This window comes from Drosophila mauritiana, chromosome 2R (assembly GCF_004382145.1).
Source record: "Drosophila mauritiana strain mau12 chromosome 2R, ASM438214v1, whole genome shotgun sequence".
Lineage (NCBI taxonomy): Eukaryota > Metazoa > Arthropoda > Insecta > Diptera > Drosophilidae > Drosophila > Drosophila mauritiana.
The window spans coordinates 22,924,583-22,935,965 of NC_046668.1; the positions used below are offsets into that span (position 1 = coordinate 22,924,583).

General features: G+C 47.4%; 8 protein-coding genes across 10 annotated transcripts; 3 read left to right on the forward strand and 5 right to left on the reverse strand.

The window, feature by feature from the left end:
- The first annotated feature begins 1,424 nt into the window (after positions 1–1,424).
- Positions 1,425–2,335, forward strand: LOC117136314 (isochorismatase domain-containing protein 1). The gene is made up of 3 exons (XM_033297162.1): positions 1,425–1,634; positions 1,705–1,914; positions 1,973–2,335. Exons 1-3 carry the CDS (start codon positions 1,512–1,514, stop codon positions 2,264–2,266), a joined length of 627 nt encoding a protein of 208 aa, XP_033153053.1. The 5' UTR covers positions 1,425–1,511; the 3' UTR covers positions 2,267–2,335.
- A 281-nt stretch (positions 2,336–2,616) lies between these two features.
- LOC117136317 (pupal cuticle protein Edg-78E) lies at positions 2,617–3,288 on the reverse strand. Of its 2 annotated transcripts, XM_033297167.1 has the most exons (3): positions 3,193–3,288; positions 2,844–3,134; positions 2,617–2,759 (listed from the first exon to the last, which is right to left on the reverse strand). In XM_033297167.1, the coding sequence occupies exons 1-2, from the start codon at positions 3,202–3,204 to the stop codon at positions 2,865–2,867; spliced, it is 282 nt and encodes a 93-aa protein (XP_033153058.1). In that variant the 5' UTR covers positions 3,205–3,288; the 3' UTR covers positions 2,617–2,759; positions 2,844–2,864. The 2 variants fall into 2 exon arrangements, with proteins under 2 accessions (XP_033153058.1, XP_033153056.1); XM_033297165.1 differs by having other exon boundaries at positions 2,617–3,134.
- Positions 3,289–3,361: 73 nt separating this feature from the next.
- On the reverse strand, positions 3,362–4,306 carry LOC117136313. The gene has a single exon (XM_033297161.1). It carries the CDS (start codon positions 4,221–4,223, stop codon positions 3,471–3,473), a length of 753 nt encoding a protein of 250 aa, XP_033153052.1. The 5' UTR covers positions 4,224–4,306; the 3' UTR covers positions 3,362–3,470.
- On the forward strand, positions 4,300–5,330 carry LOC117136315 (NADH dehydrogenase [ubiquinone] 1 alpha subcomplex subunit 8). The gene is made up of 5 exons (XM_033297163.1): positions 4,300–4,350; positions 4,410–4,573; positions 4,749–4,924; positions 4,988–5,078; positions 5,132–5,330. The coding sequence occupies exons 2-5, from the start codon at positions 4,445–4,447 to the stop codon at positions 5,261–5,263; spliced, it is 528 nt and encodes a 175-aa protein (XP_033153054.1). The 5' UTR covers positions 4,300–4,350; positions 4,410–4,444; the 3' UTR covers positions 5,264–5,330.
- LOC117136316 lies at positions 5,303–5,924 on the reverse strand. The gene is made up of 2 exons (XM_033297164.1): positions 5,793–5,924; positions 5,303–5,733 (listed from the first exon to the last, which is right to left on the reverse strand). The coding sequence occupies exons 1-2, from the start codon at positions 5,849–5,851 to the stop codon at positions 5,346–5,348; spliced, it is 447 nt and encodes a 148-aa protein (XP_033153055.1). The 5' UTR covers positions 5,852–5,924; the 3' UTR covers positions 5,303–5,345.
- A 98-nt stretch (positions 5,925–6,022) lies between these two features.
- LOC117136312 (RNA-binding protein 28) lies at positions 6,023–8,228 on the reverse strand. The gene is made up of 3 exons (XM_033297160.1): positions 7,080–8,228; positions 6,763–7,018; positions 6,023–6,705 (listed from the first exon to the last, which is right to left on the reverse strand). The coding sequence occupies exons 1-3, from the start codon at positions 8,195–8,197 to the stop codon at positions 6,106–6,108; spliced, it is 1,974 nt and encodes a 657-aa protein (XP_033153051.1). The 5' UTR covers positions 8,198–8,228; the 3' UTR covers positions 6,023–6,105.
- Positions 8,229–8,308: 80 nt separating this feature from the next.
- LOC117135561 lies at positions 8,309–9,184 on the reverse strand. The gene is made up of 3 exons (XM_033295867.1): positions 9,057–9,184; positions 8,638–8,997; positions 8,309–8,580 (listed from the first exon to the last, which is right to left on the reverse strand). The coding sequence occupies exons 1-3, from the start codon at positions 9,134–9,136 to the stop codon at positions 8,373–8,375; spliced, it is 648 nt and encodes a 215-aa protein (XP_033151758.1). The 5' UTR covers positions 9,137–9,184; the 3' UTR covers positions 8,309–8,372.
- A 105-nt stretch (positions 9,185–9,289) lies between these two features.
- LOC117135560 (protein painting of fourth) lies at positions 9,290–11,373 on the forward strand. Of its 2 annotated transcripts, XM_033295865.1 has the most exons (4): positions 9,299–9,751; positions 9,806–10,690; positions 10,756–10,947; positions 11,007–11,373. In XM_033295865.1, the coding sequence occupies exons 1-4, from the start codon at positions 9,475–9,477 to the stop codon at positions 11,138–11,140; spliced, it is 1,488 nt and encodes a 495-aa protein (XP_033151756.1). In that variant the 5' UTR covers positions 9,299–9,474; the 3' UTR covers positions 11,141–11,373. The 2 variants fall into 2 exon arrangements, with proteins under 2 accessions (XP_033151755.1, XP_033151756.1); XM_033295864.1 differs by having other exon boundaries at positions 9,290–10,690.
- Positions 11,374–11,383: the final 10 nt, after the last annotated feature.

An 11,383-nucleotide genomic window follows, 5' to 3' on the forward strand; every position in this document is an offset into this window, starting at 1 on the left:
GAACAATTTTAAATTTTCACATTCAATAAATTGCTGCTGGGATGCGAGCAAATTGCTGGTGGGACATTTTGTTGTTGGCCCTCTTTCCTCTTTCCTCGTAGATGAAACACTTTTTGTCAATTGTGTCGACTTATTATTAGCATTAGCACTTCTCGACTAGACGAGCTTTAGGCTTACATCTAGATTTGGTAGCAAAAGGGATAAGGGAGTATGCTGAGTATGGCATCTGGCTTTCATGCATTGCGAATTATCCTTTTCCACGCCATTGCAATACAATAAAGTAAGCATTATAGATGCAAATATACAAAGTATTCAAAAAAGTCTCAGGCTTTATCCAAATCGAAAACCGGAAGTTCCATCAACGTAACGCACCACTATTTCGCCCGCAAGTGCGGATACTTCCCGGGTGAAAGTGTAGCAGAAGGAAAATGCAAATGACTCTCGATTCCGGTGAAGCGCAAATGGCGTCGAAATTGAAAATCAAGATGACTTTTCTTGAAGACTAGGAAAATATAGAGCAGAGATGGAGAGATGGAGAGCCGACATGAATACAGAAACGCAGGCAAATAGCAAATACAGGTGCCATTCAGGTGCGTACGCATGTGTTTGTCTCAGACATTTCGATTACTTTTTGAGTGGTTCCACTAAGGTTTCTCTTCCTCGGCCCCCAAATTGCAGCATCCGCAGGCTTGGGGTCTCATGAAATATGTAGGCCAGTAATACCGTGCGCGGCGGGGCGGGGCGGAGCGGCAGCAGGGGCGTGGCACACAAAAGGCGGCGCAAATTACTAAAATATGCATGCGACTCGCCATGGCCATTATCGTGGGCTTCCTTTGCCCGGAGAAGTATCGGGTCCATCGAGGCTACGTGCCGGGAATGTCCAAGAGATTGCCCGCCGGACACTCATTTCGGGCATGTCAATGGCATTGGGATTGGTCTACCCCTCCTCCGCTTCGCATTTGTGGTTTTTGAAACTGCACGCATTTGATTGCCTTATTGAAATTGACTGGACCGGTGGCTTCATTACTATAATGTCGGTGTGCCGGCGAGGAATTCAATTATAAATGCCTTCGAATTCCAGGTTGCCTTGGCTTATGAATATAAATCTGCTGCCTGTGCGAAGGCGGAGTGGGGCGTTTAAGTAATTACACATTTACTTGATGATGTCGCCGTGGGCAAAGTTAAATTAAATGAGGATTTCGTTTTAACTAAGTCTGTCGGTTATGTGGTCTAGTCTATGTGGACCTCAGTTTTCCGTAGCTTGAATCTGAAATATTGCAACTAATAAATAATTAAAGTTAGGAGTTTGAATAACAGTTACAGTCATGTACTAAATCTTACATTCGGTAATCGATAAGTGCTTTGCTCACAACTCGTATCGGTATCGATCAAGCCAACCGTTTCGTTTTTTCGTACCCCTGGTAGTAAACAGCTGTTACAATTTGCAGTTTATTTAGCAAGTGAACATTGCGCATTTTCTAAACCGAATCTAGTAAATATTGTACAACAAAATGGCCTTGCGACGCTGTCACTTGAACCCGAAGAAAACGCTCTTCCTGTTGTGCGACATTCAAGAAAAGTTCCGACCAGCCATGCCGCTCTTCGATAACATGATCAAAAACGTCGACAAACTAGTGGGTTGAACTTTGAATTTGATATTGATCCTTATCTTTAACCTCTGAGATTAACTCTACAAAATTTCAGACCCGAGCGGGAAAGGCTCTAGATGTTCCACTGATTGTAACCGAACACTATCCGGAAAAACTAGGGAAAACAGTGGCCCAACTGGATGTGAGCCATGCCAAGCTGGTCTCCGGTAAAACCCTATTCAGCATGTTTACTCCCGAAGTCAAGGCTGTGATCCAGGATATCTTCAATGACAAGCCGGAAGATGTCGTGTTATATGGCCTCGAGGTGGGTTTAGTAAAAAAAACACTCTTATTCGAAAACTTTAAATTCAAAATTTCAACAGTCCCACATTTGCGTCGAGCAGACCGCAATCGATCTCCTCGAGCAGAACATCAACGTGTACATAGTGGCGGACTGTTGCTCCTCCAGGCTGAACCAGGATCGAGATCTAGCCCTGGATCGCCTGCGTCAAGCGGGCTGTGTGATCACCACTAGTGAGAGCGTTATCTTCGACTTGGTTCGAGACAAGAACAACCCGAAGTTCGATGTGGTCCGGAAATTGGTGAACCAGCCGTCGGTGGATATGGAACTCACGCGCAACGGGAGCGCAATTCCAGTGGGCAGTGCCAAGCTGTGAGATAGCCCCTCTTGTCTAAATGTCTGTCTGTTATAAAGCCAATTGTGTTTATAAAACCATCATGCAGAATTGTGCTTTTCAAGGATACGCGGACGGAGGAGTAAAGCGGGAAATGGGCCAAATGGGAGCAGCACCCATTTAAGTTGTCATTTCCGTAACATATTCCAATGGCCCCGCACAATGGGCGAGTCCATATTTGAATTTGCCGTTTAACAATAGCCCCAATGGCTTCCCTTCCGGTGAGTTCCCCCACTTTGCCCCATTTCCGCTGGGTTCCTTATTATACGGATGACAATGCGTATTTTATGCCGCCTGCCGCCATTGATTATAAAGCTGAGTGCTGTTCGGTAACCTTTTATTTGTGCAGCAGAGAGTAGGATGAGGAAATCATACTACATGACCCATTCACGGGCTCTGTAAGCGCAACGTCTAATTGGACAGACCTTTGGATAAAGACGCTGAAGCGTCCAACAGTTCTCAATCTGAGTTCTACCTGGGGAACGTTATATAGGAACATTACGCATTATCTCACAACTCATTTAATGGAAAAACCCGCCGTATTATAAGTTAAGATTACCATAATATCAAAGTCACTCGGTCACTCCTCGACCTTCGGATGGAAGCCGGTTGCATCTGCGGTGTAAGTCACGCGAATTTGCTTGCCATCTTCGCCGGGAAGGAAGTATTCGCCCTGGATGCCGTTCACATTGCCTTGAGCTTTCACCTGGATCCCATTGCTGACCGTGATCTCATGCTGGAACTGCCCAGCTCCGTCCAAGTTCTGGAGGTTCTCCGACTTCAGAAGCTGCGCCTGCAGATCCTCCTCACTGCAGCTGGCCAACACGACGAACAGGGCAAAGATAAGGGTCTGAAGTTGAGAAGTGACTAATTATACAATAGTCCGTTTGAAATCCGATTGAACTCACATATTTCAGCATTTTGGAGCAGCTTCTTGAAATGAAACAATGCCCGTCGGCCTTTTATACTACGCCGAAGTTGCCTAGCCCACTAAACGGGTTTCAATCGCATCTGCTAATGAAATGGCTGAGATTAACCAGACAGCCATGAATATGAAATTTGCGGCTACTCAATCGAGTCTGCTTCTGGCATCAGCAGGCCAGCCTCCCCCGACTAATTGATTGCGATTTCGTTAACCCATTTTGCTACTAAAAGAACATTTAATCATCAACAATGAATTTGAAAACTATGTGCCCGTGGCCTTCGAAGGGATTTCCTGTGCAGGCTTGGAGTCCCAGTCCCTATACCTAATTTCTGGATTGCTCAGAATCTTGGCCACACCCTTCAGAAAGGTTGGCTTACTGATAGTGGTTTTTCGCACAGAATCGTTGCTTTTCTTTTCCAAGGCATGCGGTATAAATGAGGAGAAATTCGAAAATGCCTCGTTAGTAAGTGTCCCATCTGAGGATTCAATTGGCAACAGGGACATCCCCTTATTCCGCTTGCTGTTGAACTTCTCGAGATATTTCTTGGCACCCATACGGGCGGATGTCTTTAAAGAATTCATATCCCAGGACACTCCCAGCTTGGATTTGATCTCCTCGGAGGCAGTCTTGTCGTTCGAAGAGAACAGCGTTTGAAACATCTTCTTCAGCTCGAGGTCCTTGGGATCTTGTAGCGATCGGACTGCCCGCGGGTCCATCTGCCCAATGGAATTTTCTTGGCTTTTGGTTTCCGCCTCCCGTTTGGAATCCTTGTTGAGATCAACTAAGTTTAACGACAATTCTGGGTCCAAGTTCCCTTGCAGCTGCTGGAAATCCATTTCGGGCGCATCCTTCGGCAGGTAGCCGCGGCTTTTCAGGTAAACTAGCGGCGACTGCCAGTTGTCGATGAGGTCCTTAACAATGGTGTCAACCGAGTTCTCGTACTTAACTACTTTTAAATTACGATCAGCTGCAGCACTATAAAATAGAAAGATGTATAGGATTAATGAAATCATTTTAATTCAAATTGTGAGCCTGTTATCGATGACTTTGTGAATCGGCTCTACTATCGATATGAATTTTTATTGACAGCTACGTCTTAGCAGCCCTGGATCAAAATCAGCTGTTGTGTTGTAGGCAAACGTAAAATTAACAAAATCCTACAATTATTTTGTTTTTTATTGCATTTCAACGCCTTACAGGTTTTTGGTTGATCGCACAGGACTGCAACGGAATTATGGTCATCACCAACAACACAACACTGCCCGAGGAGTCGGAGCTGAACGTCCAGGAGCTAAATCTCTCGTCGGCGGCCTTACGTGCGGGCGCTTTCCATTTGGGCAAGCAATGCGAGCAGGCCAATAATGTTAGTACATCCAGATTGCCAGGGAATCCTCCTGGTAGTAATGCTTAAGTGAAATGCAGCTTGAAGTGGAGCTGGCATCCGCTGCCCCTTCAAAATCCGAGCGGTTTAGTTATATAACCTAACCTCAAAAAGCACTTCCCCCAGTTTGTTTACATTTTCCTTCATGTAATTTCAGGAGTTTATGCTGTGCCGGCAGGAGCTGGATGACCCGCGGGCCTGTTTGGCGGAGGGCAAAGCCGTGACCAGCTGCGCCCTGGACTTCTTCCGCAAGGTGAAGAAGACCTGCCATGAGGAGTTCACGCAGTACGCCACCTGCCTGGACAAGAGCAGCGGTACTATGGCTTTTTCACAGTAAGCACTCCGTAAATGTTAAATATTCCAATCATGATATACCAAAGCCAATCCATTATTTAGTTGCCGCAAGACCCAGGGAGTGTTCGACAAGTGTATCAAGGATAACTTCGACTGGGATCGTCCCTCATATGGATACTTTTCGCGGGCCAAGGTAATTTCCCAGCAGGCTTTATCCAGACCTCTCCTAAACACTTCCGTTTTCAGGTCATCCAATCAGCTCGTGAAGCACCAAAGAAGGAGGAGAAGGTCTCCTATCCCGATGCCACCCCCGGTCTGCCCGAGGATTACCCCAAGCCGCCAGCAAAGTACGGTTCCCGCTTCCACTGGCTGGAATAGACAGCTGCCAGCGCCAAGTGAAATTTGAAAGCGTTCATCTTAATATAAACTCTTGTTTCCATTAGTACTCGATATATTTATTTCATCGTATCTTTTTTCTTGACACAGTTTGTTTGATTTTCGCCATTATGTCCAGGTACTGGTTGTTCAGGCAGCATCCGCAGTAGCTAGCAGGGAAGCAGGCGCTGCCCTCGATTCGGCGGAAAAGCGGCGTGTTCTGATAGAACACCCACGAGATGTTTTCCTCGCCCAGCACCAGCATGATCTTGTCGAAGCGGACGCCCTGCACCTGAAACAGCTCCATGTCGCCGGTGATGATGCGCCACTCTGCGTAGCGTATATTCGCATCGGGGGGCAGCTTGGAGCGCTCCCGCATCATCACGTGCTCGAACCAATCGCGCACTTGGATGATCGATCCAGTGGGAGCATGCTTTCTGATCTGGTAGCTGATGCGCGGGTACAGAGGATTTCTGCGACAGGAATGAATGAGTTTCTGACGATCTTGAGGGTATTTATATTAATTGCTTACATGTAAGGAACAAAGGCCAAACGCACCAGCACAAATTCCACTTTCTCTCGCGGAGCCATCTTGAAGATAATTTATTTTTTTGCGGACGACGCACTTCACAGGCACTGCTATGCAATACTAACGAGCTTGGTCCACCACGCAGACTATATATGCATAATACGCGACTTGGCAGGCAGGTAGAATCATTGCAGAGCAGATGTTTCTTCTCTAATCCCAAGAAAAAGTCCCAGTTTTCCCGCTAGTTACCTGTATCGATTTTCTCCTTTACAGTTTTATTGCTAAAAAGATTTTTCTTATCCTAGAAGAGGGAGCGCTACTCCGTGTACCACTTGGTACGCTTAGGCTTCTTAATTTTACCTCCCGTAACACCGCCACCTCCTTGATTTCCACTAATCATGTTCTTGTACTTATTAATTAGGGGCCGAAGGTCATCCGTTTCCTTCTTGCGTCCCTGCTTGGGCCGATTATTAGCCTTGCGCTCTGCCAGGTGGGACTCGCGTATCTTCTTGTTCTTCTGCTTGCGCTTCTCGGTCTTCACCTTCTTCAAGTGTTCCTTGGCCTGCTCCACAATCTTCTTTTTGGATCGCATCTTCAGCGAGGTGCCCGGCTTGGCTGCCGTGCCGACAAAATCGCCCTGCACATCGCTCAGCTGCTTTTTCTCCGCGACTTTACCCTCCGCTTTGGCTGCTCGCGAAGCTTCAAGCTTCTTAATATGTTTCTGAAGTTTGCTTTTATTATCTGCCTGGGGAACCGGAGTTTTGGTGTTCTGACCATTGCGCTTTTGCTGGCGTCGCTCCTTGCGCTCCTGCTGTTTGTTTTGGTATGTGGGATTGTTCTGCTTTGAGCGCTCCGTGCGCTTTTCTTTGATTTTGTGCACAGCACGATCCTCTATACTGAACGCGACAATGGGGCGCTAAGGAAGTGAATAGTTAGCAAGTGAAGTTAGCGAGAGTTGTCTAAAATTCCTTACGCTCTGTGTTCCAAAGATATTGGGGTTGTTGTTTAGTTTCCGTAGGGCGGCCAAAGCTCTCTGATGTGTGTCAAAGGATAGGAAACCAAAGCCCTTGGACTTGCCCTGCGGATGCTCAGGGGTCACCTTATGTTCCCTCATCACCCGGCATTCGTGGGGTCGGAAGCCAGTGTAAGTCAGAGCCATTTGTTTCAGCTTTTCATTGTCGTAGTTTTGGGGGAGATTGTGAATGGACAAGCGATTGCGGGAAACAAACCTGAAGGATAATCAATTGGATTACAGATAAACCTGTCATGCGTACTAAGTATCAGTCTTACCGATTCAAGTTCTTGAGCACCTGCGTCTTAACCTGCTCAAGTTCATGTCGCTTGGCCATGTCTGAGGCAGAAACGCCATCGGCTGCCTTCGCTCCAGCCATGATAAGACCTTCCCTGGCCAAATACAGGTTTCGTGAGTCCTTGGCATCGTCTTTTTTGTTTTCCTGCGACTGCTTCGACTTCATTTCCTCGCGACTCAATGCGGGATGAGGATCCAGGACCTCATCCATCAACTTAAACTCTGTTCCAGCTTGCAGACAAAGATCCGCTGACTCCTTGGCCTTAAACTTAACGAAGGCTGTACCCTTGGAGTGTCCAGAAACCGCCTGGCGATTGATAATGGCGTAGCTCACCAAGCCGAACTTGCGGCACGCCTTTCTCAAGTCGGCATCTTCTGCATCGAAGGGAACGTTTTTAATGAAGACCGTGCAGCCCTCCTGGACGTCGTTGGAGATTTGCTTTTCCCTTTTGACATTTTCGATATCCAATTTTGATTTTAATTCGTCCTTGTTCTCCTTATGGTCTTCGTCGTTCTCTTCGTCTTCAGATTCTTCAGCGTCCTCTTCATCCTCGCCGGATTCCGCATCAGAATCCTCTCCAGAACTTTCGTCTTCCTTGCCAACTTCCGGGTCGCTTTCCTCCTTGACTTCCTTCTCGTCGCCGTTTTCCTCTTTCACTTCCACCTTTGGCTTCTTCTCATCCGGCTCCTCGTCTTTCAGGTTCTTTGATACATACTCGTCTTTGCCCAAAGCCCAGTCCACAAATACCTTTCTCCCGAGCAGCTCCTTGCCGTTGGAGTTTAGGATCGCTTTGGTGGCCTGGTTAATGGTCTCGTACTGCACAAAGGCGCAGCCCACCAGCTTCCCGTCACCGCGTTTCAGGATGTGCACATCCTCCAGCGTGCCCCACTGCCCAAAATGCTCGCGAAGCGAATCCTCCGTGGACTTGTAACTGATGTTGCGAACGATGAGACGCGCTCGCTTTTTCTGGCGGCGCTCCTTCTCTTCCTTGAGCCTCTGTGTGTTAAACGGGTTGCGGCGCTTCCGGGCCCCCGTTTCTGGAGGGGATTCCGATTCGGCAGCGTCGTCTTTTAAAGGTTTCATTTTTTTAAGTTCCATTTGCACGTGGAGCTCTTGATGAGAACTAACGAACCAAACAGCTGATCGGCAAAATACCCAAAATGAAGATCCATCCCTGGTATAACCGATAGAAAATGGGCGGGAAATTAAAAACATTTCAACAAAGGAATGTTTTTCACATTTTATTTTTAACAATTATCAACAATTAAAAAGTCTACGATTCTTGTTTGGTCGCGAACAGTTGGTGGAACTCCGAGGGCGTCTTGAAGTAATCAACCAGAAGCATCGATGAGCGGTTGCCTAGTCTGTACATAATGTGGCTCCAAGGATTTAAAAAATTCTTGTATTCAGCTATTTGACCGCGTTCAAAATAGTGTTTCACAGTTCCAATGGGTAGTTGGGACCCATAGACAGCCACATATCTAAAAATAAAGTTAGTTACTACTTATGAATGTCGTGTACTACCTTTTCAAAGTTACTTTTCCGAGCTCTTGTATATTCTCAGTGGATATTTGGCCACAAAAGCTCGAATCGCCAGGTTTATAAGCAGAAATCCACCCACAAAGTAGTACAGATCTGACTCCTGGGACACCAGAATGGCTATGTCCATTTTCTGGACCATATTCAGGTAGTTCATGGTTGTGGCATAGTGATAGGCGGCCACCACAGCAAGTACAGTGGTCGTGGCAGTGGATATATTCTTCGTCCAGGTCACGTAGCTCTCGATAGGGGCCCGGTAAATCAGTTTATAGTTATCTGGTAGCCTGTCGCCAAAGAGGAGCTTCCGTTCCACTTCGCCGGAGGACGCATTCCGCCACTTGCGGAGCAAACTGCTGGTGCTGAATGAGAGAGGGCAGAGTGATTCAATCGGCTGTGGTGAAAAATAGATGGGCCTTACTGCAGGCGCTGGAAATTCGGTTTGGCTGATATTGGCCGTAAATAAACCAATTTAACACTTCGTAAGAGGGCCGCACACATTTTGTGTTTTCTTATGCTGTCTTTGAAAACAGTCTGGCAATGTGATCAGCTGTGCTGTAATCAGCGCACTGCCCGATAGTTGTCAAAGAAGAAGGTCTGGCAACGTATGTGCTTTAGGAATGCACCGGATAAAAATCAGCTGTGCGTCGGTGTTGCCGGATCCCCAGGTCGCAGCAGCTACGAATTTTGCGTCAGACTCAAATTATGATTTGAAGCCGACTCCTTCCGGAAACATTCATTAGGTAAACAACACAGCTATAGAACAGACTTTTCCAGTTTCCACAACTTTAGCTAGGAACACGTTCCACATTTTTCCACATTTTTGATACCTTAACAAAATGGATTCAAAACGCGCGGCCCTTGAATCCGGCGACGGTCCGGATGCCAAGCGCCTCGATACCACCGAGGATCGTGACAAAGAAGAGTCGGGGGGCGACGGCAGTCAGGTTATATTGTCCAAACACGTAGCACCCTTCGCGGGCCACGGATGCACTCCACCGAATGAGTCCTATATGTTCGAACCGACTCCCGAAGGAAGCCAACTTCTGCCGTGGAAAGCTAGCGTGGATTTGGACAACGACGCCGAGCTGGAGAAGAGCACCAGTGACAAGAAACGTAAGTTGATAGTACGTTCACGTGCTAGTACTCTTATACAACAATTTCATTCAGCCGACACTGCCAAATTGTCCCGTCGGGAGCTGGCCAAAATGCGTCGTGAGCACACATTACGGGCCCTCGCCCTGGAACGCGAGTTGACGAACAAACCGGGCCAGACACCCGCCTCCGAGGTGTTGCTCATCCGCTTTCCTGATCCCGAGATTACTGCTCCCATGCTGGCAGGACTGTCCAAGGAGATTCGGGATGTGGTCTTGCCCATCAGTGTGGCTCCACGATACTGTCTAGTCCATCTAAAGGCCGGGGCCGATGTGGAGGCCACCATCTGCGACATAAACAGGGTGCGCTTCGGTACGGGGCACCTTCGGGCGGAGCTTAAGCCGTTCTCCGATGAGGAGCAAGCCGAGTTCATTGATCCCTGTTCTCTGTATGTGGGCAACATACCGTTCAACATGACCACATCGGCCATCAAGGCCTACTTCGCCAACGCCATGCGCGTGGACATCGGAGTGCTGAAGCGCGAGAAGCGCGCTCGCTACGCCTTTGTGCGCTACGCCTCACCTGACCAGACCATGGAAGCGTTCAAGGAGCTGGTCGACTCACCGCTGAACAGCCGCACTCTCACAGTCCGCTACCGGCGACTCCGGAAGCGCGCCGGGATGCCCATGGTGCAGTGCGCCACCTCCTTTCAGGGTCTGCAATCGCCACATGGAGACGACGACAACACCGACTGCAAGGTCATATCTCCACCGCCGGTGGAGTCTATCATAATTAGCGACAGCGATAACTGCTCAGATTCCAGTGGTAACGGCAAGGACGACGGCAAGCGCAAGAACAAGATTAACGAACAGGAAAGGGAGATTGAAAAGCTCAAGCGTCAAATGGTCGAGTACGGCGCTATTATAAAAAGTTTGCAATTCAGACAGAACAGCTTAGAAGGTCTGTGTTGATCTGTTTTGAATATATGAATACTCGGCTTACACAAACCACTTTTCCATTCGCAGATACATTTATACCTGACCTTACCCCGAAAGTAGAGCCGAGCGTGAATCCCACAGGTTGTTTGCTAGGATCCAATGCGGTGCACCTAATGCGTGACATTAAGAAAGAGTGCGACTACTTGGGCATCCCTGATCCCGTACCGGCTACCAAGCCGACAACACAAGCTCAAGATGACAGCCAGAAGAAAGCCAAAAGTATGCTATTAGCCAAATTGAGTTCTTTGCCTTACTCCTCCTCCTCTTCTCTTGGTTAGGATCCTGTTTTGGTCGCTTGTTTACGGGTCCTTTCAGACGAGGCACTAGTGCGATGAAGACTGCTGACGAGTACGAGAAGGATGACAGACTTGAGGAGCTCTATGCTCAACTGGAACGCGATCCTGATCCTTAATCTGTCATGCTACAGTGTACCAAATTGCTCGTCGTAGACGACTAAGAATAATAGTTTAGTTTATTTTTTATTGGATTTCTGTTTCTTTATTTGTTGTATTTTCGTTTTCGTTTTTGTTCAGTTTCTCTTATTTCAGCGTACATTTATGGTATATAATAGTAATAATACATAATAATACGTAAGTTAAATAATATTTCGGTTTTAAATATTAAACCCGAAGAAATATCGTTTAATGGACTGTCT

Bases quoted from the DNA above. Each gene is read 5' to 3' on its own strand.
- LOC117136314 (XM_033297162.1), top strand. From the start codon at position 1,512: ATGGCCTTGCGACGCTGTCACTTGAACCCGAAGAAAACGCTCTTCCTG. The intron at 1,635-1,704 runs GTGGGTTGAACT...ACAAAATTTCAG, and splicing joins TCAAAAACGTCGACAAACTA to ACCCGAGCGGGAAAGGCTCT. The intron at 1,915-1,972 runs GTGGGTTTAGTA...AAATTTCAACAG, and splicing joins TCGTGTTATATGGCCTCGAG to TCCCACATTTGCGTCGAGCA.
- LOC117136313 (XM_033297161.1), bottom strand. From the start codon at position 4,223: ATGATTTCATTAATCCTATACATCTTTCTATTTTATAGTGCTGCAGCT.
- LOC117136315 (XM_033297163.1), top strand. From the start codon at position 4,445: ATGGTCATCACCAACAACACAACACTGCCCGAGGAGTCGGAGCTGAAC. The intron at 4,925-4,987 runs GTAAGCACTCCG...TCCATTATTTAG, and splicing joins GGTACTATGGCTTTTTCACA to TTGCCGCAAGACCCAGGGAG. The intron at 5,079-5,131 runs GTAATTTCCCAG...TTCCGTTTTCAG, and splicing joins GATACTTTTCGCGGGCCAAG to GTCATCCAATCAGCTCGTGA.
- LOC117136316 (XM_033297164.1), bottom strand. From the start codon at position 5,851: ATGGCTCCGCGAGAGAAAGTGGAATTTGTGCTGGTGCGTTTGGCCTTT. The intron at 5,734-5,792 runs GTAAGCAATTAA...TTCCTGTCGCAG, and splicing joins TTGGCCTTTGTTCCTTACAT to AAATCCTCTGTACCCGCGCA.
- LOC117136312 (XM_033297160.1), bottom strand. From the start codon at position 8,197: ATGGAACTTAAAAAAATGAAACCTTTAAAAGACGACGCTGCCGAATCG. The intron at 7,019-7,079 runs GTAAGACTGATA...ATTATCCTTCAG, and splicing joins GTGCTCAAGAACTTGAATCG to GTTTGTTTCCCGCAATCGCT. The intron at 6,706-6,762 runs GTAAGGAATTTT...TCACTTCCTTAG, and splicing joins ATATCTTTGGAACACAGAGC to CGCCCCATTGTCGCGTTCAG.
- LOC117135561 (XM_033295867.1), bottom strand. From the start codon at position 9,136: ATGTGTGCGGCCCTCTTACGAAGTGTTAAATTGGTTTATTTACGGCCA. The intron at 8,998-9,056 runs GTAAGGCCCATC...TCTCTCATTCAG, and splicing joins CCGAATTTCCAGCGCCTGCA to CACCAGCAGTTTGCTCCGCA. The intron at 8,581-8,637 runs GTAACTTTGAAA...CTTTATTTTTAG, and splicing joins ATATACAAGAGCTCGGAAAA to ATATGTGGCTGTCTATGGGT.
- LOC117135560 (XM_033295864.1), top strand. From the start codon at position 9,475: ATGGATTCAAAACGCGCGGCCCTTGAATCCGGCGACGGTCCGGATGCC. The intron at 10,691-10,755 runs GTCTGTGTTGAT...TTCCATTCGCAG, and splicing joins CAGACAGAACAGCTTAGAAG to ATACATTTATACCTGACCTT. The intron at 10,948-11,006 runs GTATGCTATTAG...TCTCTTGGTTAG, and splicing joins CAGCCAGAAGAAAGCCAAAA to GATCCTGTTTTGGTCGCTTG.